This window comes from Seriola dumerili, unplaced genomic scaffold, assembly GCF_002260705.1.
Source record: "Seriola dumerili isolate Sdu_G_001 unplaced genomic scaffold, Sdu_1.0 BDQW01001124.1, whole genome shotgun sequence".
Taxonomy (NCBI): domain Eukaryota; kingdom Metazoa; phylum Chordata; class Actinopteri; order Carangiformes; family Carangidae; genus Seriola; species Seriola dumerili.
The window spans coordinates 2506079-2531409 of NW_019175379.1; the positions used below are offsets into that span (position 1 = coordinate 2506079).

Below are 25331 nucleotides of genomic sequence, written 5' to 3' on the forward strand. Positions count from 1 at the left end.
GCTCTGCCAAGCAGATAACATATACCTCCAGGAATAACTGTCCAAGCATGCTGCATACAGATCCTATAAACAGTTGTCTTTCTGTTTAATGAGACTGAAACCACACACACTCTCAGCAGCATGAATGAAGAAATGACTCACAGAAGAAATATCGTTCTTTAATATCTCTTAAAAAAACAGAACATATCTTTAAAGTAAAGGCAGCCACTGGCCCCGGCTTGTTCCAGTATTATTTTAAATATCTTCACAAAGGAAGACTTATGGCTCAAGTTTTTTTTTCCTCAATTCATTCTTAACAATGAAGGCTTTTGTTCATTTATTATTTCACGACAGAAGTTCATATATTTAATGGAGTATAAATATTGTCCCTCAGCTCCTGTAAAAATACGTCACCCGCAGGAATACAACAGCTCATCTATATTCTGTGAATGTCTGTAGTCCACGTCCAGGGAGCTGTGCGAGAAGACACTTTCATGACTCATAATTCGTCTAGACATGACAGATTCAAACACACAGACTCATAATTCAGAAGAGATTTTCAGCTGTAGAATACAAGTTTGAGCTTCACCAGCTCTGTCGATGTGTCCGCGCACAAGACGTTGCTGTTGTTTTCCAGCCGATCTTTATCTCTTTCTGCCAAATACAAGTGTGAGAATTTCAGTGTATGGGTCATAAAAGTACCATATTACAATTCACATTATTCTGCATCCAGGCTGTAACTATGAGGCCTCAACACTCTCAAAGTAGCACGTCATCCCAGTGATCCAGATGACGTCTAGGTGCTGTTGGCCTGCTCTTGCTCAAAAAGAGCCATGGCTAGATGTGAGCGTGACCCCAGGCCCTCCAGGTTGCTGAGTACACAGCGGTGGTAGATATCCTCGCTGAACCGTGGGTTGCACGCTCGCCGTACGTATTTCTGAATAAGCGCCGGCTCTACAGCTCTGAATACGTGTAAGCCTGAGTAGCGAACAAATATGTCGTACACGTCCATGCTTTCCAGCAGCTCCTCGTTGTCCAAGATGTCAGCAGCCATCTTGGTCCGCGCGGTCATGTAATCCGCGTTGTAAAAGCAAGCCTCGTCAAAGACGTGGCGGTCAAAGTGGCCGTCTCGCAGCGACTCAGAGGCAAAAGAGGAGGAGGCCGCGGAGGGCTGCTGGTCGCGGTAGACGACAGCAGGGCTGTACTCTTGGAAGTGGATGGGGAAGAAGACTTGCCAGTTGCTGATGGCATTCATCCTGCAGCGGTTCAGGAAGTCAGCGTTGATTTCTGTCCAGACGCTGGACAGGAAAAACAGCGTGTCCACTGGATGCTTCTTAGAGATGATGTCCATCAGCTTGACCTGTGAAGGCACCTCCGTCTTCACGCTGATCCAGGGAATCTTCACGTCACCGTAGCGTTTCTCCACCTCCCCGATCATGGCCTTGATGCCAGCAAACACGTCGGTCTGGCTGACTCGCTGCGCATCAAACGGATCATATATGAACAAGAACGTGAGTAAAACATTATCATGGGTATCAAGAGTGTTCATCACATACATGTCCAGGAAGTTACTGACATAATCCTGATCCTGGGCAGTGACAGGTAGGATGACCTGCACCCGTGTAGCCTCTGTCACATAAGGCATGGGGATAATCTCAACGGCACTGAGAGGACGCAACAGGTTGACCCGTTTTATAATGACTTGACTGTGGCCTTTCTGGGTGTAGGCCTCCAGGGCGAGGTCCAGCATGTACTCCATACCACGTGTAGGATCAAAGCGCCGGTACCCATTAAGTAGACGGCGTTTACGGAAGCGCAGCTGGGGCTGGTAACGTTCATTTAGACGCTCCACTGCAATCTCCAGAACTGCATTAACATCGGCGCGGTCCGCTCCTCTTATTTCACACTTTGGAGAGCTGTCAACGCATGAGTAAATATGCTCTTCCGTGAAGTACTCCCAGTTTATAACCTCAAAACGGGTTTTTGGTTTGAAGGGATGGTTGATTCCTATAGGCCACGTGACTCCAGCTTTACCCTCTGGTGTCAGGTCACTCAGGTTACTGATCTGCATCTAATGAGTACACACAAAAATTTGTCAAATGTATTATCAAAGCTAAAGAAGAAGAGAGATTGAAATGAAACATGCTGTCTACACTGCGTAAATATCACATTTGATTGCTCTGTGGTGTAAGGTATATTTTAAGTCAAGTCAACACAGCCCAATTATCTATCATTAGCAGCTAGTTTAACCACATAGTAAGGCTTCTCATGCACATCATATTCATAAGATGAAACTGGAATGTAACATTTCATGTCCCAGTAAGACACCCTACCCCTTATCTTGGCTTTCAGCCATGTTTAAATATTGTACGAGTAAGGAATTTCAGTATTGGTTCAAAATGTGGGTGCGGTAGTGAGCAGAACAAAGTGTATACACAGAACGTATCACTTTGGCAGCTAACTAGCTGTAGTCTCATCAGATAAGTTGTTTTCTACATGTGAAAAAGTACTGTAAAGTACTACAAACCTGGAGCTGTTGGATCTGTTGGTAAGTCCATTCCAACTCGATCTGGCTGAAGCGTTTGTGTAGGCGGTACATGAGATTTGGTTCTGATACAGGATGGACTGTGAAGGCATTTTTGAACTGCATGCTGTCTTCACGCTCTGGATCGGCGTTTTTCCCGAGTTCGAAGTAGCGATAGGTCATCTCCTGTGAGCCGCACAAATATTGACAAAGAAAAATAAGTGTTAGAATGGATATTCTGCCAATGAAACTGTGAAACACATTAAACTACTCTTCTTTCTTTTTTTTTTTATAATTTCCATGCACATTTCTATTGATACCCATGTATTGGTCCGTTTACCTGGTGCACCTCCACACAGCTTAGACCCAGGTAGTCAATAATGCAGCGGCCCAGCCACTCATCAGGCCTCACACTGAGGATGTCATTACGGCAGGTGTCAAGATGGGGTTGCAGACGGGCCAGCAGACTGCGAGACAGCAGATAGCCGTAACCCCCGTGGCAGTAGCGTGCCTTCTCCTCTCCACCAATGAACTCCTCCGCCCTGCCCATATACAGGTCCTGACCCGCACTGAGGTGGCCCACAAGCTCAGACAGACGATCTGCCTGCATGTATGTGTCATCCTGGGCTAAGAAGAACCAGTCGTAGTCTGAGCCATAGTGTTGGTGGAGGTGACGCACTGTCTCGTACATCAGCCACACTGGCCGGTCGTCACCGTGGGCAATTACAGTCATGCCATGAGGCACCTTGGGGCTACGCAAGCCTGTGAAGAAAAAAGTGCGGTGGAAGTGGTGGGCAACTGTGCGGTTCACCGCCACGGCCAGCGTGTTCAGGGTGGCCCGAGAGCTCAGTACACCCACCAGCAGCCGCTCTCTGATGCCCAGTTCAGTGTGGATATATCGAGTTCTGGAGAGGTGGACAAAGACACAAAAATCAGAAAATACAAGTACAAACAGAATAAAGGTGACGTGACACCTCACAAGAAATATAGTTTGCAACAGACTCAAACATCAGCTTCTAAAACTATTCAAAGACAAGTTTTTTATCCATTCAACAATAGCTGTGGGATTTCAATTAAGACATAAGAAGGATGACAAAATCTTTCACATTTGTGGATGAATAAATCCCCTCTTTCACATCTAAACAACTGTACATTTGTACAAACAGATTTCAATAATGTAACTTCTAATCTACAAGGTAGCTATACTGTGTATCCCAGTCTGGTCATTTACATTATTGCAGAAGAGATTTAAATTTAAGCATTTTAAAAGGAGATACAAAAATATAAACCTCACAGAATTAAATCTTCTCCAATTTCTTAAAACAAGTATGGCAAAATATAATCTAACATGATGCAGCACTTCTTTAACAGACTGCTCTTTAAATATGTTGAAAAAAAGTCAGTCCGACACAGACTTTCACAGTTCTTGTCCTTTTTTTCTTTTCTTCTTCTTTTTCCCCTCAATCTGCTTGAATAGAGATCATGGCTGTGCACATTTGCGTGCAACCTGGAAATGGTGACAAAGACATGATTTCTACTCTCACCTGAGGACTTTCTTGTGTGGCTTGTTTGGGTCTTTGTGATAGGGCACTATACGTGGCTGGAAGTCTTCATCTCCAGCTCCATCTCTTGAGCCTCTCTGGGCATCTCCTCTGCCCAGGAAAAGCCTCCCATTGCCCAGTTCGTCCCTGCAGGAGTCATCGGTATCCCCTTGAGTCCAGGACACCATCAAAAGACTCAGACTGCATCCCAGAGACAGCCCGAGGATAAGGGGTAAAGCAGGCCTGAACAGGGCCAAAAACGAGGAAAGACGCATATCTGGCAGTTATAAGCTACACTTAATGATGCTGTTCTGGAAAGATTTACCACCTACTCTGTGCAGAGCATTTGAAGATGTGCCAAGTTTTCTGCCCCAATTTAGCACATTTTAGTCAAAAATTAGCTTATGTTAGGAGAAACTGACTTGTTGTCCGTGACAGAAAATTGCCTTAAACGTCACATAGTGTCTCTTTCCTTAGTCTCATCCGGTGAGACAGTCGTCATTGAGTTTTGATCAAGTAAAGAGTATATTTAAAGCGTTGCTACCTAGCGCAATCAATTTAAACACCTACTGTTTTATCTTTAGCCTCATTTTTGAAGATAGCAAATTGTAAACGTGATGCTAAGTTATCGGTTTAAGCTAGTTTGTCCCTTTGAAAGAACAATTAATTGCAAATAGCCTAACACATAACGTTTAATGCGACTTCACTGCTGTCTCACAAACCAAGCTGGTTATGTTCGTCACTGTTATGTAAACTGTGTATGACTACCTTTTGGATACATTGCCTTTTGTGCTAACGCTATGTTAATTAGCTAAACTAATTTTGACTAGCGTTAACGCTAACAGCCACTTCTAAAGTGAGCTAACTAATGTAGTAAGACGCGGTGTCACCTGGTAAGGTTAACCGTTTGAGTTTACGCAAATCTAATTAGTCAGTAATAAAACAAATCGAAAGCGAGAGGAACGTTAAGTGTTTGATCGTCTCATCTGAAATTATAACCCCAAGAGTACAACAGTAGCGCTATGTGTCGGGACAAACAAACATCAAAGACCAAGCTAGCATGCTAGCATCGCGTCCGTTGTTTTAGTGCAGATATGTCGCTTCTCGATCCATCTCCACCAACACTGACTTGACGGCATAAATCCCACTTTTGATCGTTGATGTAGGTAAAAAGCCATCCAGCGGACGCATACGTATGTCGTCCATGTTCTTCAGTTTCTTTACTTCCTCAAAAATTGAGTGCCACATGCACAGAGTAGAAATAACGTCCCTCTCACGTCGTTTGCACCCTCATCATCACTGACTGAGCCTATGCAGCTGCAGCATCACCTCTGACTGACTCAAGGGACCTGCCTGTGCGATAACAACCGCTTAAAAACACAACACCCAAGACTATAAATAGATAATAACACATTTATAGGAACGTGTATGCTGCTGATGTATGTGTAGGCCTGTATCTATATATTATTTGAAAAAGCTAACTGGGGCTTCAGGGAATCCTGATGAGCATTTCAACAATCTATCAGTCATTTAATAGAGTTGCGAGAAAGAAAGTTGCAGCCTCTTGTGATGGAATAATAGCACCTTGCCCGATGTTTGTTGTAAACTAAATAACGTGATGCAGAAAAAACTAAAGCAATTTAGAAATGATAAAAACACTTTACAACAAATGAGTACAATATAAATTAAAATAATTAAGGTCTTAATACTAGATTTTATCATGATTTACCTCTACAAAACCAGGGCCACAAGATAGACACGGATAGATTACTGATTGGGCCTGGCACAGGCTCAAGGGCCCAAAATGTCAGGGAGATCTTGGACTTAAGCCTCTGTATAAATTAACCTCTCTTTCTTTTCGTTATAGGACTGTTGAACATGTGTAACTTTTTATTAATCATTTCAGAGTTGTATGTTGTATGTCATACTAACTGATAGTGAGTGCAATACTAAATTTTTTAAATTTAATTTGGTTATCTAATTTAATTTATAGACATTGCCTCCTTTGCACATCTGGTTTTCATCTCTCATTGTCTTAATGTTTTTAATATGCTCAACCACTTTACTGATCAGCATGTTCTATAATTTAGGAATATTCCAGAGGGACAATTATGTGTTCTGTTTCGTGAACATGATGTACCTATATTGTATTATTTTGCATGCACCTTTTATGCATCTGTGTGCAGCACTCGTGCGTAAGACAAATTTCAAGCTGGGAGATGATAAAGTATATGTTATTTTACTTTAGTAGCGTAAATTTCTAATAAATTTGAGATTGATCAAGTTTGTAAACCAAAATGATACGTAGTAAACCCCAGCCATGTTTATCGTGACGTGAAAAAGGTGCATTTAGAAACCTTATCACTGAGGTAAGATGACAGCCTACCCTATCCATCACACCACTGTCTTCCATTTCATTGTCAGGCTTATTAACTGACAAAAAACATTATCACACTATTTTACCCATTTATGAATTAAACTTTACTAATATGGGAGAAAATAGACATTTTACTGCAGTCCCACGAGAAGGGGAGGGCTCATGTATTCTCACCGCCCTCTTTGGCCATATATGGTCCGTCTGGCGGTTTGGCGAGCGGCTACATCCACCCGGCGAAAAGTGGACACGAGACGTCGGTGTGCTCCGGAGACCAGTAACTCATTATCCAGGTAAACGAGAAATTAATGACGACTGACAACAACGACTCAAATTGATAATACTATCAGGTTACTGCGTAAAGACATGTGGGCTTGAAAAACATTAATTACCCGCTGAATTACCTGCCTTCAGAGCTTGGCGTAGCTAGTTGGGCCTTGCGTTAAGTTAGCTTTAGCGGCTCAGGCCTGTTAATTGTAGTTAGCTGTCGTTGTTAGCTTAGCTAGGAGGCTAACGCGGTTAACGGGCAGTTTGTCCAAATTAATATGAATTGCCTCTCACGTGTGACAGTTTTGCTCAGTTCAGCGACCTTATTGTCTGAGTGTCGTAATCGTGTAATCACTTTTAAGTGACAATTTACCGTTAACGTTAGCGGCATCAGCTACCGTTAGCTGCTAACAGTTGGTCTACCAGGCTGTATAATGGGAAGAGCCCAACGTGCAAGCAGGTGGGACTGAAAGGAAGTGAAATGCGGTCTTGATTAGCATTACCACCACCATCGTCAGAGCGCCACAGGCTGTACCGTTGACCGTGTTAGGCCTTTTCTAATAACGTAAGTCCTTACCTAAAATCAGCTGTAAATTGACACAGGCACATTTTTGACGCTGCTTGTTTTCTTCTCCTAACGCCACTTTATGTAAGCGATTGGTCATTTAGTTATACATTCATATTGATTAAATGAAATGAAAGTAAATTCAAAACTGCAAAATCCTTGAGCAACTGAGAATTTGGGTACAGTAATATATTTCATGACATAGTATGATAATATTAAGAGAGTAAAATGGTTGATCCATATTTGTCTTTTCTTCCCTTTTTACTTCTAACTTCTAACTTCTAAATAGCTTTGCACAACCATGCCATCCGACTTGGCCAAGAAGAAGGCAGCAAAGAAGAAGGAGGCTGCCAAAGCCCGTCAGCGTACCAAGAAACCTGATGAGGTAAATGAGGAGGGTGAACAACAACCAGAGACCCAGCGTAATGGAGCAGAGAGCAATGGTGAGAGGAGGACTGATCTTTGAATAAATATGACCATTATAGGTTTGGTTGTGGTGAACTGTCATTCCTGAGATAAACTCTGGCAGTGGCATAACACAAATACTTTTTATGAGTTAGAAATTGACATTACACCACACTTGAACCTGTCATTCTGTCCATAAGTTCATATCTAAATTGACAAGTGTGCAGAAATGGTGAACAATGTTTTGGTTTTACAGGTATTGCCAGTTTGACTAAGGAACTGGATGAGTTCGAGCTGCGGAAGACGGAGGCACGGGCCGTGACAGGTGTTCTCGCTTCACACCCCAACAGCACTGATGTCCACATTAGCAGCCTGTCACTCACCTTCCATGGACAAGAGCTGCTAGCGGACACCAGTCTGGAGCTCAACTCAGGCAGACGCTATGGCCTCATCGGACTTAATGGCACAGGTAACTGGTTGCTGGTCTAGTCAATGGTATCTCCATTCATAGATGCATAGTAGGTACTGAGAAGGCTGTGCAGTCTTCCCTTACATGCAGGAACCTTTACACTTATCTTCACCATTCCACCACATTTGCTTCAAGATGTCATGCACTGCTCATCTTTAGCAGTTCCCTAAAGTAGAAGTTGGATTTTTTATTTTTTTTTTATGTCACAGACCACAAAAAGTAATTGTAATATTATTTTGATTTTACAGGAAAATCCATGCTGCTGTCAGCCATCGGGCATCGTGAGATTCCCATTCCAGAGCACATAGATATTTACCACTTGACCCGGGAGATGGCCCCCAGCGACAAGACAGCTCTGATGTGTGTTATGGAGGTTGATGAACAGAGGATTATGCTGGAGAAGGAGGCAGAGAGACTTGCCCATGAGGACTGTGAGTTACATGTGATATACCATGCAATAATGTTCCACAGAGGGGAAACACAGACCTAAGTTTAAGTATAGCTGACCTAAGCAAACAGACATGCAACAAAGAAAAAATATTTACTTAATATTTATTTTACTTTTTTACTATTAAAAATAAGTTCAACTGCCATGGAAAACTATCTTACATGTACTTATGTTACTGTAGTTATTGATATTAATGGTAAACGTGTCTCCCTTTCCTTCCTAGCTGAGTGTGAGAAGCTGATGGAACTGTATGAGCGTCTTGAGGAGCTGGATGCAGACAAGGCAGAGATGCGAGCCTCACGGATCCTCCACGGTTTGGGTTTCAGCACCGCTATGCAGCAGAAGAAACTGAAGGACTTCAGTGGAGGATGGAGGATGCGTGTTGCTCTGGCCAGGTAAAGACAAAGGGCTTAGTATTACACCATTCAGTGACATTGTGTATAAGCTACTTTGTGCCAAGTGCAGCTAAATGTGCTTAGAACAGGGCTTTTTCTTGTACCAACTTCATCTAGGTCAGAATGTTCATGTTTTTCTGTCAAATTAAGACTTTTTCTAAGTGAAACTGTAGAAGCTTACTCATAAAAAGTAACACCTATGGAAAAGGAGTAGCCAATATTTGGACATATTTGTCTAATTAATTTTAGTAAGCTGTAGAAACACAAGATAAGAACATGAAATAATGGTGTTTTTACATATACAGAAAGAAGATTTCACAATGCTGAGTTTTCTGTAAATTCAACTTTTAAAGTATGAATTATTTTTACAGAGCCCTGTTCATCAAGCCCTTTATGCTGTTGCTGGATGAGCCCACTAACCACTTGGACCTGGATGCTTGTGTGTGGTTGGAAGAGGAGCTCAAGTCGTAAGTTCACCCCCTACTTCATTGTTTAAATAGTCCAAACAGTTATGTACATATATAACGTATGCATGGAGAAGGGCATTAATCAACCTGATGATTCTTGTCAGGTTCAAGCGAATCCTTGTGCTCATCTCACACTCTCAAGACTTCCTGAATGGTGTGTGCACCAACATCATCCACCTACATCAGAGAAAACTGAAATACTACACGGTAAGAATATTTGGCTGTAACCACTGCTGGTGTTGTAAAGCAAAATTAAGAAGCACAGTCAGAAGGGAAATCCGTCTGAGCATCCCTTGGAAGGTCTTAGAAGTATCTTGAATGGTTTCTGCCATCTGTGATCTCATCAAGCTAAATAAGGAAACTGGGGGTTGGCTTTTACTAATGATGTGTCAGCGTGACCGCCTGTTGGATGACCATGCAAATCTATTTTTATTTTAAGGGTAACTATGACCAGTATGTGAAGACCAGGGAGGAGCTGGAAGAGAACCAGATGAAGCGCTTCAACTGGGAACAGGACCAGATAGCACACATGAAAGTAAGTGAGGGACACCATGTGGTGGAATGTTTTCACTGCAAGTAGTGGGGAGTCATAATGTAATTAATACATTTAAAATAAAAAATATATATAACATGAATCATCAGAACGCCAACAATGCAGAGTTGCTATTTCACACAACAGAGGCCATTAATGTGGGGAATGTTTAGGGGGTTATTTGCTAATAAAAATGATCATGTGTTAAAATCTACTAACTAACAATTTCCTTTGGAAAAAGCCTAAAAGTGTTTCCTTTTGTGTTCTAAGCAGTCACATGCTCTAAAGTTTCTACAAACAATCATGACGCTGTTGTTTACAAATTAAGACATTATTCTGTTTACATCCCTCTCCTCCAGAATTACATAGCCAGGTTTGGTCACGGCTCTGCCAAACTGGCACGACAGGCACAGAGCAAAGAGAAGACACTGCAGAAGATGGTGGCATCAGGCTTGACTGAACGAGTTGTGAATGACAAGGTACTGTAATGTATTACGTTAATGATAGGCTTGTAAAAGTGGTTTTGGAAACTGAAACACTGGGCGGGGCACTTTAATGATACTAATACTTCCCCCTGTCTCCCACAGACTCTGTCATTTTATTTTCCTCCCTGTGGGAAGATTCCTCCTCCTGTTATCATGGTTCAGAATGTGAGCTTCAAGTACAGTGACAACACAGTGAGTCTAGTTAATATTGCAACATGGACAGAGCTTTGTTCACGGATGTATGGATGGATGTATGGATGGATGGATGGATGGATTTCTCAGTCTCACTCATCTGTTCATGTTTCCTGTAGCCACATATATACAAAGACCTGGAGTTTGGTATTGACTTGGATACACGAGTGGCTCTGGTGGGACCCAATGGAGCAGGGAAGTCCACACTGCTGAAGCTGCTCATGGGAGAGGTTGGTACAGTCCAGTTCCCCAGTGTCCTGCAGCAACTGGCAGATGTTTTTCAGAATATTAAAGTTTGATATTTTTCTCTTTGTAGCTCCTGCCCACCGACGGCATGATCCGCAAACATTCTCACGTCAAGATTGGCAGATATCATCAGGTAAAAAAAACTGTCCTTGTTATGACTTTTTTTTTCTTCTTTTTTTTAACCCTCCTTTGTTTTGTTTTAAGAAAAACAAACAAAAAAAGGAAAAAAAACAAAACTCCCACAAGCATTACCCTGTAGACCAGAACATTACAGTACATTAAAGTTTAATCTGAATCAGGGTACGCTAGGCCTTGGACAGACCTCTCTTGTGAAGTAGCTTGTGTGGTAAAATTAAATGTCTATGTATGTGCTATGTTACAGCATCTGACAGAGCAGCTGGAGCTGGACCTGTCTCCTCTGGAGTACATGATGAAGTGTTTCCCTGAGATCAAAGAAAAGGAGGAGATGAGGAAGATCATTGGTCGCTACGGCCTGACAGGAAAACAGCAGGTTGGAATCAGATATTCGAGAGGATACAAAAAGTGAAATTTATTTATATTGTCTGTCTGCAACAGTCTCTAACTTGACATCTGAAATGTTTGTGAAAGGTCAGTCCAATCAGGAACCTGTCAGATGGTCAGAAGTGCCGGGTGTGTTTTGCCTGGCTGGCCTGGCAGAACCCTCACATGTTGTTCCTTGATGAGCCCACCAATCACCTGGATATCGAGACCATTGACGCATTAGCAGAAGCAGTCAACGAGTTTGACGGCGGCATGATGCTAGTTAGCCACGACTTCAGGCTAATTCAACAGGTACGCATTATCTTTTGATGAATTCATTTGAATATTTGGTTAGAAGCGGCTGTAAAGAATGGTTTTCAGTGAACCAGCTGTAGCAGGCACCATTATAATCTTCATCTTCTTTCCTCCAGGTGGCTCAGGAGATCTGGGTGTGTGAGAGTCAAACCATCACAAAGTGGAATAGGGACATCCTAGCGTATAAGGAGCACTTGAAATCAAAGATCGAAAAGCAAGCGCATGACATCTAAAGCATCATCACACTCTGAGCCACTCCTTTATCTTGCATCATGTATTTGACCTGCAAGCACCTGAAGGGAAGAGCAGGGTTTGCATTGCAGGAAATGTCCCAACAAGAACTGAAACAATCTCTTATGCATCTTATTGGACACGTCTCTTGTACATGTTGTACTGTATTTCCATCTTGGTTTGACAGTGCTACACCGTACTGAACCTGACCCAACCCCTCCTCTCCCTTCACCTCAGGCTGCACTCTGATTGGCTGATTCACCTGAAGCATCTCAGTGCATTTTGGAATGCATTCCATTGTGCTGTCTTCATAGAAACATTTTATTTTTTCCAAACGTTCTGTTTTATCCCAACATGTATGCAGCAGCTTTTAGGTCATATTTTATGATATTTAAAAGTTGACTTTTTTTTGTCTGTGTAAAAGCAGTTCTGCCTTATTTAACAATGTAATGCAATAAAGGTTTGTCTGAATAAACAGAACATAAAAACAGCATATTTAGATTGAGAAGACTTTATTATTCATTTATCACTCAATGAATACAGTGCTTGTATCCACAAATCAAAAGCTTTTAGGGAAAATAAACTATTATACATCTCTGTAAACAAGAGGACAAAACTTGAAGTGATAAGAAGTTGCTTTGGATTCTGACTTGTGAGCCCCATGGCTGCATAGATCCTCTCATTAGTCACTACACTACACTACACTGTATGCTGCTCACCCATTTTTCCAGGTAACTGAAAATGGCTAGGCTGTCCAAAAAAATATTGGTATTTCTTGGCAAACTAACATTAATAAAAGGTAATCTGAAAGCCATTTACAAAACACATCAACTGAGGCCAATGCATCTCCAGGATGCAGTTAAAACAAATTGAATTCCTTTCTGAAAACTGATATCCATACTGGTGTGATTCCCAAAAGTAAAAGACTAATTCTGAAGTCTGCCACCCTTACAAAAGCTGTATTCAGGTAAAACTGGAATGGAAATGTTTTGAGCGTTAATGCAGTCAACGGCAAACACATCCAAAACTTTTTGGTGAATCTAAAGCCACTCATAATCTAACATCATCTGGCAGCTTTTGCCTTTCTCCATCAGAGCTTATTTGTTCCGGTGTTTAACTGAACATTAAGATTTTTATTATCAGTGGGCTGCCAACTAAATTTCGCCCAATACCGATATTAAAGTTTTGTACTTTCTCAAACATTGATATAGGTATGGGCTTCAAAACCAAAGCATTGGTACTAGTTATCATGTTGGACAGATGACATCAGTGGACCTCTAATAGTGTTTGTTGCATGTACAACACTATCAAATATTCAGTCTAACAAAGAAAAGCAAAACATTGGACCTAATTGTAATTACCATCAGGTTGTTTTCCCAGCTGGTAATTAATTCTGGTAAATCCAAAATGAACTGAACATAGCTCCAATTTCAAAGTTAGTTCCAATACCAACTGGCAACATGATGATTGGAAGACATCTGTCTACTCATTCCTCCAAAACATCAACAACCATATTTGGTTGAATTTACAATTTGTTAATTAGGCTGTCATTTCATTTTTAGACAAATCAGTCTAGTAGTTATTACAGTCTGAAAATACATGCTGTGTTATATGTTACATTTTCAACATGAAGTAGATTTCTGCCAGTCAGCAAAACAAGTGCTAACCAGGAGAAAGTTATCTCCAACCTATAAGGCTGCACATAAAGCTTTAAAGCCATAAAGTTTGTCAGTTGGACTTTTTCCAGAGACAAAAGGGCTGCAGTGTACGCGAGTAAATACTGATTTATTCTATATATGTAAACGTTAAATGGCCTAACTGTTAAACACAAGGCTCTCGTTTAAGGTTTCAACTTAGCGTGCGTGATTGACGGATTAGTGGCACTAGCTGCAGTCGAAACAGTGCAAGTTGAAGGAGTGTTTCGGTCATGCTGTTTACAGGCGATCCTGGTGGCAGCATGTTCCAGGGGCTAAAAGAGGACAGCAGCAGTCAGAGACGTGCTCAGGTACAATAACGTGTGGACCAACCGAAGGTATCGATGCTCACTGGGCTTCCCACTCCTCATCGGACACCTCATCAGGGGGTATGGCGCGAGTGTTGCTGGCGCGAATGCTGCTGATGTTGGTGAGAGAGAGGAGGCTTGCGATACCCATCAGACTGACACCGGTGCCGTCCAGGTTCACCTGAGCCAGACGTATGTGTTTGAGAAACTTCAGACCTGAGGAGAAAAAAAAATAAACATACATTGATATTTGTCCGAGTAAGCAAAAAATTACATGCGTCTGTTGAGCATGAGCCAGATAAAGAAAAGGCCAGTGGGCTCAAGTATGTGACCTTACCGTTGTCTGTGATCCGTGTGCGGCTGAGATTAAGTTTAACAAGCTGATTGCAACGGATCAGACCCCTCCTCACTACTGTGTCTCCCACCTGAGTGCTGGCCAGCCCCAACACCTAAACAACACAGAAAAACAAACATCAGCACAATAGCAGTGTTAAATGTGATGTATTCTAATTTAACCCATAGATATCATCACAGAGGGTTAAAATTAAGCCCAATGCTCGATCAAACAGACAGATTCCAGCAGTGAAGTCACCTGAAGGTGCGGCAGACAGACGATGAGCTCAGCCACTCCTCGGCTAGTGACCGCTGTTCGGTCCAAACACAGCTCCTGCAGCTCCTGCAGGCCGCGCAGAGAGGGAAGCCCTGCATCTGTCACCTGAGTGTTACTGAGTGACAGCTTCTTCAATCTACACAGAATATACACAATATTCTTGTCAACATCTGTGTTGTAATCGTACTCAAACAACTGCTTGGCTGTAATGTGTAAGGTAGAAAAGTATTGTGCAGCACAGTATACTAGTTATAAAGTATGGGAATGACCTGGTCATGTTGGAGAGCTGTTTGACTCCTTGGTCTGTGACTTGTGTGTAGTCTGTCAAGTCCAGCTCTGAGAGCAGAGACAGATCAGAGAGGTACGACAACCCGCTGTCTTTCACAGAGTGGCGTCCAGGGAGGGTGAGGTGAGTCAGCTTAAGACCTGGAGGTAAAGTAGAGACCCCGCTCAGATTTTGATTTAACACAGACTTGGACCATTTTATTTCACTTTGTTCATGTTTTGAATGTTCCTTTCCGTTACAGACCTGAGATGATCTGCAGGGCGTGATTGCCATCAGCAACAGGAATTCCCGCCAAACTGAGGGAAGACAGGGCAGGGAGGGTGGCGAGGTGCTTCAGTGACACCTCTGTCACACCTGTCCCGTCAAGGTTGAGAGTCTGCAGGCTGGGGAGCTCTGCCAAAGCTGAGACATCCTCAACCTACAAATAAAAGTAAGACACACCAAGACAGGAAAATGAGAGCACAGTTCACTGATAGACACATGCATAGTGCTGGCATGGCCTGTGCCAGTAGAGCTGCAGTACTTTAGTCTGCTTGATGCTGAGAAGTCGCAGCTGTGACACACAGGTGGGAAGGACTACCAACGTAGCTTCTGTCACTGCTGTCTGGTTCAGGCTGAGCTGAGAGAGGCATGACGGAGCTGACTGGAGGTATAACACCATCCCAGCATCGGTCACTTTAGTCTGGTCCAGGGACAGGAAACACAGACTCTTCAAACCTTGAAGACAAAGGAGAAATACTTTGATACGTGGGAAAATCATAAAGGCAAAACCCCATTTAACACTAAATACAAGTACTTAAGACAGAGCAGATTATGTTGAGATCTGGCATTCTTGCACGTAATTGTAGTTGCTGGTGAAGTGGTGTTACACAATATGTTATCCTCCTACAATAACAGTCTGAGCCTTGTTCACAAGACTGGTAGAAAGCCTAACCTCTGATGTGCTGCAGACAGGAGTCAGTCAGTTTGCTGCAGGAAGCAAGGTTGAGGTACTGGAGTTTGACCAGACTGGACAGGATTGACAGACCAGAGTCTAGACGGAACAAGTTCAGGAGATTAATGTGAAGTAGCACAGACACTGACCAAACTATAGACTATACAAACTACATCCTAGGATAAAACTTTATACCAGTGATGAGAGGTGAGTTGACGAGACTCAGATGCTTCAGCGCTGTAAAGGCCCTTAACTGCCGCAGGAGCTCATTGGTGGAGTAAGGGTAGCAGTTAAGTACAAACTTCTGCAATGGGCAGCCGAAGAAGAGCTCCAGGGTGCGTGGACGAAGGAGTCTTTCACGGGACATGTGGTTGAGCAGAAGCTCTGCTAGCTCCGGGGTCAGGCATGCGAGACTGCTGCTGTACTGCATACTGGGAGCTGAGAGAGTAGAGCCAAGAATGACCACAGTGAGTAAACAAAAGCAACGAGACACATTTTCTGTAAAATCAGTGAGTCTTACAACTGGATACTCTATCTGGTTTCTCACCAGTCATGAGGTGCACAGTTGCGCGGGTAGCCAAGGCACATAGGGATGGCACGCTGGGTGTCCTGAAGGGTCTTTTAGGTGGTGATGGCTGTCCCTGGGAGGCACGGGGGTCTTCTTGCTGTGCAGCTCTTTGAAGACGCTCCACTGCAGCCAGACCGGCAGCTACGGGCGCCACACGACCTCCTGCATCCTCAGGCTCTGCTGGGTCCTCTGCTGGAGCCTCCCTGAAACACACAAACACACACACACACACACACAACTGTCTTTCACATGCATACTGCATTTCAATGCCCATATAAAATATTTCACGGTCGAATTATCTGACTATAGCTACGCACACTGCACTTGAAACCTGCAAAACTAATGTCATTCCCATCAGCCTCAGCTGTAATTGATCAAATATGACCAATTTAACACACTAAAGTAAGATGGTGAACAAGATACAGACTTGCTAAGCATCAGCCCTTACGTCATTGTGAGCTTTATTATACCCCTGGTCCGGTAGCACTTTCAGAATGGTTTGTTACAATTAGCTGCAACGCACTGAAAAATGTCCTTGAATGCTTTTTTACTGTAATGTATGTAATGTAGTATCACCTAAAGTGCATTACAATTACATTACATTAGTGTCATTCTGCCTAGACACCCACCTGAGACGATTGCCTTGCTCTGGCCAGTGATGCCTGGGCTCAAATCCTCCTCGAATCCTGTTCTCTGGAAAGAAAGGCAACCTTGGCATTCCTGTGAAAATTACACACAAGTGACAACTGTAATCCACAAGGAACATGAACAAGGTAAAAGTCAAAACAGTCACTGACATTAAAACCAGCCCATAAAGTTTATAAAAGTCACAGGCCTGTTGGTATAAAATATCTCAAATCATTTTTACTTCTACTGTCTTTACAGTGAAAATCCCACACCTCTGATAAGCATCTTCTGTTCTGGATCTTTGATTCTCCTATGACTAGCTTCAACTGTGAATCAACTACTTTCACTCTTTGGCCTGGCACACATTTGGAAAACTATATCACAACCACGTGGTCTGAAAGACTGAATTTGATTGGCTGGCTGGCTGTAAGCACTTTGGGAACTCAAACTTTCTCACTGGTGGGGCTCAGCAGTTTTGACCCTGTTGTACTGTATGTTTGACAAAAAGGGGCATTCACCTACATTTCCTAATCCTAATCTTTCTTTCATATAACACACATTACTAGGGCAGTGGGTCTAAGGTTCTGTACACTTAAGCAATGTACAGTATAAAACTGGATGAAAGTCAGGGGCCAGGATCATCTGTTTCTGACTTGAGAGAACAAAAAGTTCTACGTGGATGAAAAAGTAGAGCCATGTGGAAACAGGAGGAGGGGAGGGAAAGGGGGGAAAGAAAGCAAAATGTAGGTCAAGGGAGGGATGAAGTGTCTGTAAGACAAAGGGAGCAGTACCGTTAAGCATGTGAGGTGGTCCTTCCTCTCCCTCTTGTTCTTCATCAATCTCTATGCCAGCAGCGTCCTCGACATTACCAGGAACCAACCTCTGGCCTCGCCCTGGTGAGCACCAGAAATGTCATCTCGTGACTGAACAGCTATTTATATAATGTGTAAATAATATTCAATGTTGTGGTTTGTTAAACTAATTGAACATACACAATAGTTGCAAACTGGGAAGAACTGTAATGTTCAGGAAGTAACAATGTGAGTCATTGTGTCCTTAAGTAATGTTAGGTGACTCATAGTCACAGAAAATAAATTCCCCCAGTTGAGTCACCGGTACAAAAGATGACCAACAGCCTAAGAAAATATGTTTTCTTCAAGTCAAAGGTACATGCCTGTGTGCATAAAAATGTAGGTTGAGAAGTTAACTACAACTCCCAACGTGCATTTCAGCAAAAAAAAAAAACATGCACTCACTAATCTTAAAATTTGAAGTGCACTGCCAATGGCAAGCACAAGCCAAAGTTTGTACTCATGAGAAAACTGAAAACACAATCTGCAGCTTTAATTAAATCACTTTCAAAACTGGTGGCAGAGGCTCATGGGTATTGTAGTATTTTAGAGACACCTACCAAATTGATGCACAAAACATTTTCTCAGGAATAAAGTTAAAATAACTAAAATGGTTGTTATAACTTTAACCTATAGAATAATTACATTGTCTGGGAAACTCCCATGTTTCTATGACAAGTGATAATTAGGATTTAATTAAAATGAAAAATAGGTCACTGTGACCTCACAAAACACGTGCTACTTATAACACAATTTAACATATACTACTTGACTGGTTGGTGGAGGCATACAACCATGAAGTGGTAATTCTAGTTTTTTGTTTTATTTATTTTTCATTTTTTTCATACATGACTAGGTAATACTTACCCCAGAAGTGAGACGGCCCAGACAGTGACGGACCAACTCCTGGGATCCCTGCGTAGTTCACTGCCTCTTCCCACAGTTGGTTGGGTAGTGGAGGGGGTAGAACGAGGTTCTGCTCTTCTGCCCCCTCCAGGACAGGGATCTGAGGCTGAGGAGGCACAACACATGGAGATGGCTCATTCTGTCCCGCTAATGGTGAATCAGCGGGACTCGGTGGATCCTGCGGTGTTTCTGGAGGAGTGGTCTGAATACACAGTGCAGCGTTGGGTGTGAGGCCAAGAGAGCGCAGTGAGCAAGCAAGCTCCGCCTCCCCAAAGCGTTTCCGAGGGAAACCCTGGAGGAGAGAAAAGGAGGGCAGGGAGGGGTGGCGTCCGGTGATGTGCTCCACAACGCTTCGCAGAGGGGCATCAGCTGGGAAGCGTTCACGCATTGACTCACCGGATGGCAGCCGAATCTGCAGCAAAAAACAAAAACATGAGTTTTAAACAGCATTTATGTAATTTTCTGCTTTATAATTTTCACACACATAATCTGAAAAAAGATAGGCTCTTCATAGACTCACCATGAGGATGCAGTTGTTATCAACATTTGTCTGAATCTTTCCTCCAACCTTCTGCCCTTGACCACCAGGAGAAGACGTCTCTGTGACGGCATTGGTCTGGATCTTTTCCTGCAAGCTCCTCCGATCCTCAGCTATCCGCTTTAACACCAATTCACGCTCCTGGCAGTACAAAATAGACACATAAGACAACATGTTCTCTTCTCAGATTAAAAATGAGACGCTTGGCTTAAAATATTTTGTTCGCTATGTGATAACAAACAAATGGCCAGTCTGGCTGAGTTAGCACTGTTTGGTACCAGAAGTCCTTTTTCACTACTGCTGACCTGTTTTTTTTGTCTTCTCTCTGCTCTGGCTTCCTGAGCAACACGTTGTCTTTCTTGCTCTTCAAAGTCACTCTTATCTTGTTTGATGCGTGACTCGACTGGCAGTGGTTCTGGGGACAGGTTGCATGATTGTGACGGTCTCAGCATCAATGAGGGGCATGCTGTTAAAGTCAGACACAGTCCAATGAGATAATTTTGCATCCTGAACCATCCATTCCTTTAGGTCATTTTCAACAGCCCATTGATATGATAACACAGTCATATGTATAGGATATTACAACTATGAAATACATTACTATACTTAAAACAAACAGTCTTTACAATTACAACAAAGTAATACCTTACCCACACTCATCATCTGGTCTAATTGATGCACTAAAGCAAAGAACTTTGATACTGTCGAGTCAAAACTGCTCGGTGCCATACCTCTACTTTCAGTGGGAGATGTATGTGACTCTGAAGTGCTAGCTGCCTCTTTGGGTGGGTTGAAAGCAGAAAATGCTGTTTCAGCTGGCTGTGATGACTGCTTGACCAACCTGTGCCGTGGATACTGACCCTGTAAGAGCCTATTAAACATAGGAGAGAGGGGCACAACATTTACTGAGGGGTGTTATCTTTTAAAAATGAAAAGAACATCAATGAACAGTAATAACCACATGGAACTAAGAAAAAATGCTGGGTCAACTCACCACTCAGCTGCCTCTTGCACAGAAAAATGCCCTGCCTGCACAGCCGCCTGGATCTGTTCCTCTGTGAAACCCATCTCGCTGAGGATGAGGAACAACTCCCCAATAGTCTGCAAAACAAAATCAAACACAGACCACTGAGCAGCTATCTAAGAAATCAAAGAGGCATGTAAACAAGGGTTGACCAAACTACCTCTGTTGTGGTTTGTTTTTCCCTTATCAGTGATTGCAGAAACAAAGGCTACTGCAGTACAGTTTGTGTGGCTCAGAATATCTTCATAACTACAATAACATTCAAATGTATTTTTCAGTATAGCCTAAGGACTACAGATAATCAATCTGTCTTTATTGTTACCTTACAATTGTTTGCCAATGACGCATTAAAAATACACATTTATCCTCTTTTTACTTTTAATCAATTAATTATCCAGTTATTTATATTTTTAGTATCTAAGAATAGTTAATTCTATTTTTAATAGCCAAGGATATTCCTGCATTTTATTTTACAACATATAACATTATCTACAAATATACACCATTAATGTACAGTACATTAGAGGGCACTATAATTGCACTCTCAGCTTTTAATTTATTCTATTTAACTTGATGTTGTTTTGGGGTTTTGTAAGTAGTGTTTTGTTTCTGCCTTAACCAAGTATGGCAGGAAAAATGTAACCAATCAATATTGTTCTTCATAGCCATTTTCCAGCAGTCTACTAGAACTTTTACATCACATTTTATGGTTGCATTTAATCTTGACTTAACTGAATATCATCTACCAATAACATTAATTGTGTTTTAGTGTGGACTACAGCTTGACACTCATCTCTCTTTGTTTGCCCTTCAGTAAGTATGACTGGGGCTGACCTGCAGTTTCGCTCTAAACTCTCCAATTCCACGTTAATGTTGACTCATGAAGTTTTCAGTAGTTGGTTAGCCTGTGTCAGGGTTAATGCATTGATTCACAGTGAAGTCAGCGAATTTAAACTAAAGAAAAGATAACGAGCTAGCCGACAGCTAACGCCGGGTATGTTGTCATGTCTTTGGTACAGTGAGGGTTGTCAACAAACAACGTTAGCACGACGGCTAACAGTTAGCTGAGAGAGAACGATGGCGAGGCTAAAGCTAAAGCAGCTAGCAAGATAATATTTTTATGCAGTACAGTGTCTTGTCAAAGTCAGGCTAGTAATTTGCAGCTTACCGGAGGGGCGGCAGAACTCATACCGTTGTTTCAACTTTACTGTAGAAAAAAAATACAAAGTGAAATTGATGTTAATTAGCAACTTTGTTGACTTCCTGGGTGGTTCTGCGGTGCAGCTTGCTATGCTAGCCACACTGACCTCTCCCCCTTAGACATGAAGATTGACAGAATATCAACAACGAACCAGCCTATCAACACTGCGGAGAAACCAGGCTCTCTACACTGAGGCAGCGGCGTGCAAATCAGGTCTGCCTCTTGATGACTGACATGTCCAAACTCCAACCGCTGCCCTAACAACAACCTTAATCATCTATGACCAAACATATCCATGTAATCTGTGGAGACTGTTTATTTGGACGCAGTTTTGCACTAAATACTGGCCGACAGACTATACCGAGGGTGAGAGTGAAAGCTAACGGGATACCTTCCAAACATCAAACAGATTATTTTGATTAAATGAGAAATAAATAAATAAATTAATAAATAAATGATAATTATTACATTTATTAGATATAATTTCTGGCTTCAGTAGCAGTAAGCCACCAATAGGGGGCACTGTCACTCTGTGCAGGTGCATACTAATGTGACATTTTGCATTGATAAAGTAGAAAACTAAAAACTGGTAAAACTTAACTGGTCCAACCAACTTTGGCAGCCCACATTACTATGCAAAACTTCTAACTTCGTACAAATGAATAAACTTTGTGCAATTAGCAGAAAAAAACTAAATCAAATCAATATTTGGTGTAACTGCCATTTGCCTTTAAACTGGTACCATTTCTCTTACACATGCACATAGTCTTTCAAGGTACTTCTTCAAAGCATCTTGGAGAGCTTGCCACAATGCTTCGGTGGATGAAGGCTGTCTCTGTCTTCTGTCTCTTCATGTGATCCAAGACTGATCCATGATGTTGAAATCAGGGCTCTGATCGGGCCAGACCATCTGTTGCAGGACTCCTTGTTCTTCTTGTTGCTGAAGATATTTTTTAATAGCTCTGGCTGTATGTTTTGGGTCGTTGCCATGCTGCTGAATTATTTTGGGACTAACCAAATGCGTCCCTGATGGTAGAACCTAAATATCTAAGGAGACTTAAACTTTTGCACAGCAGTGTAGATACACATGTAAAACTGTGTGGATAGTGTAGCCTATATGAGCAACTGAGGAAAGATACAAATCAATTTTTTACTTTAAATTAAAGATTGAGTGTTTGAATCACAGTATACTTTAAATTGCTACTGAAATCATCTGGTAAATCATTTTGCAATGCTGCTGCAAAAAATAGTCATTGCAAGCATAATAGGTGGCACCATGATGGTAAAAGATGTCATTAAGTGAGATAAGGCCTTCATAAACCCTCTACTGTACAGGGTGTGACACGTAGGCTTCACAAAAGAAGAGGACAAGTTTCTGAGCAACTAGATAAACAATATATTTGACTAACAGCATGCTGTGATAGGCCAGTATTATTCTGGACTCAATCACTATTCCCTATGAGATAAAAATATATTTTTTATCTCTTCCTCTTTATGCATATATCCAACTGCAATTGGCTATATAAAATTGATTTTTCACAGCAGTCATTCAGAGCAGGGAAAGCACAGATGTAATCAGTAACATTAATAATGACTGCATGTAATTTACATCAACAGTCCAAGAGTTCTGCTATCGTACATGGAATGAGTTACTGGGAGATTTAATGGAAGTGAGCCATCCTTAAGTATTGGTTTTACCTTTCCCTTTCCTGCTATGATAAGTCAACATGTCTGTACAGTTTTTTCTAATACTACAAAAAAGGTTTACTTTTTACTTATTGAAATACAAACTTGGCAACACACAGGCAATCAGAAAGGGCAGGGGAGTTCAAAAAGGAAGCAGGTATAGATAAAAATCAATCAGGCTATGAAGCACAATAGCCAGTCTGTTATGTGGGAAAGAGTGGGAGCTAATGGACTGGTTTATATACTAAGTGACTAATTATGGGAACTGAGGGACAGGTGTGCATGCAGGTGAGTGTCAGTTGACTACAGAGCAGTGGGATAGCTTGAGGACTACTACTGGTTAGGAAGGGAACCACAGGGTTAGAGAGGGCATGGATAATATGAAATATAATATATGAATCTATAATAATGTGATAATTTGATTCAACATATTACTTTACAGATATGCAGCATATAAGCCATTTTCCACACAGGTTTCATGACATTTTAAAAATCTGTTAATAAAGCAGGACCCACCTGGAGGCTTTAACACCAAAGGATATTGCTCAGAAAACTAGTTGACATTTACTAAGCCTGTAGCTCTGGTGCCCTGAGGCAGATGCCTGTGGTTGGTACCTCAGGGCCTAAGGCATTGCCACATATTTCACAGATTGTAAAGCCATTTGAGTAAAATTTGTGATTTGTGATTTTGGGCTATATTAACAACAATGACTACACTTGACATAGGCTAATCCAGCCTTACTGATGTGTGACCTTTATAAACAAGCCATAACAAGAATATTAATCATTGTTTTTTTGTTTTTTTTTAATATCCTTCTCTGATTTAACTTACAGCTTGATGATGATGATGATAATGATTAAGAGCTGCAAATTAGTTTTAATGTCAGTGAACCAGTTTATTTATTTAGGCTTTATAAAAACAGTGAAATGTCCAGTATCCAAAAAAGATATTAAATTTACAATCACATTAAACGGAAAGAGCAGCAAATTCTTACATTAGGGGAAGCTGAAAACTAGGGGATGTTTTGCATTTCCGCTGGATGAATGACTTAAAAACAACTTTTAGTTTAACAAAATAGTCGATGGTTAATTTTCTGCCAATGATTAATTGTTTCATCGACTAATTGTTTGGCGACAGTGGTGTTAATGCATATGAAAACCAGCCCCTCTTCTGTAACGTCATGACAAAGACAATCAAAACGTTTAATTAGCACTCAATATGTTTGAGGTGTGATGAGGTCATGGTCATGACCATCATAACGGAACGACACCATCCCCCAGCCCTTCATCACAAATATGAATCATCATTTACGCAGGCGCAGCGATTTGTGTCTGGAGAACACGGCGACAAAGTGACAGAAATTATCAGAGTAACACCGGAATTCGATTAGTGCCACCTTCAAAATAAAAGTAAGAAATCCATAACCATATAATTCTATATTTTTGTTAAGCTGTTATATGGTGCTTTGGTATGTTTTAGATCATCCTTTAATATGATATCCTTGTTTTTACAGCAGTATGTAATCACACATTACTACTACATTTACATTTACTCCAGGACTGTACTGCTTACACATTGATGCGTCAGTATTTGCAATCTCATAATGTCAGATAGAATCAGATAACGGGACACCGCAAAATGACTACTTTTACGTATCATAGCTACTTTCAGTACATTTTGCTGATAACAGCCTACTTTTACTCAAATATGATTATAAATACAAGATATTTACTTGTACTGGAGCATTATGAAAATGTGGTATTGGTACTATTACTTAAATCTAAGTACTATTTCATCACTGCTCATAGATTGAGCTTGCTATGAAGAATTTTAATTTGAAATTTTTCTTCCCGGATATGGAAACGTTTTTATTATAGCGCACTGACACCAGTTAAGCAAGTCATTCAGAGAGAGTTTGAGGTGAGTACCAGGCACCGGTGAGTAAATAAGCCATAATCTGTGTGTTGTCGTAAGCCTCATATGGATTTCGCTTTATGAAAACGTGTTTTCGCTTTGAACCGGCGTTGTTCTGAAGGTCGTGAACTGGTCTTGGCTGTTGACTTATTTTCCTGTGAAGAGAGGCGGCAGTGACAGCCACTATAACTGCCACACATGCATGAATGTATCCGCTGTTGCTGAAGCTGCTGCTGGTGGTGGTGGT

The 25331-nt window shown here is 41.7% G+C and overlaps 3 protein-coding genes across 4 annotated transcripts; 1 reads left to right on the plus strand and 2 right to left on the minus strand.

Annotated features, from left to right (window-relative positions):
• Positions 1 to 137: 137 nt before the first annotated feature.
• Positions 138 to 5359, minus strand: chpf2 (chondroitin polymerizing factor 2). Its single transcript, XM_022767237.1, has 4 exons — positions 4048 to 5359; positions 2844 to 3408; positions 2507 to 2689; positions 138 to 2050 (listed from the first exon to the last, which is right to left on the minus strand). Exons 1-4 carry the CDS (start codon positions 4317 to 4319, stop codon positions 776 to 778), a joined length of 2295 nt encoding a protein of 764 aa, XP_022622958.1. The 5' UTR covers positions 4320 to 5359; the 3' UTR covers positions 138 to 775.
• Positions 5360 to 6624: 1265 nt separating this feature from the next.
• abcf2 (ATP binding cassette subfamily F member 2) lies at positions 6625 to 12427 on the plus strand. Its single transcript, XM_022767094.1, has 15 exons — positions 6625 to 6711; positions 7540 to 7693; positions 7912 to 8124; positions 8373 to 8555; positions 8796 to 8967; positions 9339 to 9434; positions 9539 to 9641; positions 9874 to 9969; positions 10326 to 10445; positions 10554 to 10643; positions 10763 to 10873; positions 10960 to 11022; positions 11272 to 11400; positions 11499 to 11702; positions 11822 to 12427. The coding sequence occupies exons 2-15, from the start codon at positions 7552 to 7554 to the stop codon at positions 11936 to 11938; spliced, it is 1839 nt and encodes a 612-aa protein (XP_022622815.1). The 5' UTR covers positions 6625 to 6711; positions 7540 to 7551; the 3' UTR covers positions 11939 to 12427.
• A 106-nt stretch (positions 12428 to 12533) lies between these two features.
• Positions 12534 to 21571, minus strand: LOC111237827. Of its 2 annotated transcripts, none has more exons than XM_022767092.1 (17): positions 21451 to 21571; positions 20253 to 20359; positions 19990 to 20129; positions 19564 to 19724; positions 19241 to 19399; positions 18682 to 19132; positions 17755 to 17856; positions 16966 to 17056; positions 16316 to 16539; positions 15964 to 16206; positions 15769 to 15867; positions 15358 to 15551; positions 15078 to 15252; positions 14818 to 14974; positions 14531 to 14684; positions 14276 to 14387; positions 12534 to 14154 (listed from the first exon to the last, which is right to left on the minus strand). In XM_022767092.1, exons 1-17 carry the CDS (start codon positions 21469 to 21471, stop codon positions 13979 to 13981), a joined length of 2766 nt encoding a protein of 921 aa, XP_022622813.1. In that variant the 5' UTR covers positions 21472 to 21571; the 3' UTR covers positions 12534 to 13978. The 2 variants fall into 2 exon arrangements, with proteins under 2 accessions (XP_022622813.1, XP_022622814.1); XM_022767093.1 differs by lacking the exon at positions 21451 to 21571 and adding an exon at positions 21117 to 21174.
• Between the last annotated feature and the right edge of the window lie 3760 nt (positions 21572 to 25331).

Excerpts from the sequence above, each read along its gene's own strand:
- chpf2 (XM_022767237.1), bottom strand. The coding sequence starts at position 4,319 with ATGCGTCTTTCCTCGTTTTTGGCCCTGTTCAGGCCTGCTTTACCCCTT. Across the intron at positions 3,409-4,047 it reads CCACACAAGAAAGTCCTCAG|AACTCGATATATCCACACTG; the intron begins GTGAGAGTAGAA and ends CCACCTCTCCAG. Across the intron at positions 2,690-2,843 it reads GCTGTGTGGAGGTGCACCAG|GAGATGACCTATCGCTACTT; the intron begins GTAAACGGACCA and ends TGCGGCTCACAG.
- abcf2 (XM_022767094.1), top strand. The coding sequence starts at position 7,552 with ATGCCATCCGACTTGGCCAAGAAGAAGGCAGCAAAGAAGAAGGAGGCT. Across the intron at positions 8,556-8,795 it reads GAGACTTGCCCATGAGGACT|CTGAGTGTGAGAAGCTGATG; the intron begins GTGAGTTACATG and ends TTTCCTTCCTAG. Across the intron at positions 11,401-11,498 it reads GCCTGACAGGAAAACAGCAG|GTCAGTCCAATCAGGAACCT; the intron begins GTTGGAATCAGA and ends TGTTTGTGAAAG.
- LOC111237827 (XM_022767092.1), bottom strand. The coding sequence starts at position 21,471 with ATGAGTTCTGCCGCCCCTCCG. Across the intron at positions 20,130-20,252 it reads GTGCAAGAGGCAGCTGAGTG|GCTCTTACAGGGTCAGTATC; the intron begins GTGAGTTGACCC and ends TATGTTTAATAG. Across the intron at positions 19,133-19,240 it reads ATAACAACTGCATCCTCATG|ATTCGGCTGCCATCCGGTGA; the intron begins GTGAGTCTATGA and ends TTTTTGCTGCAG.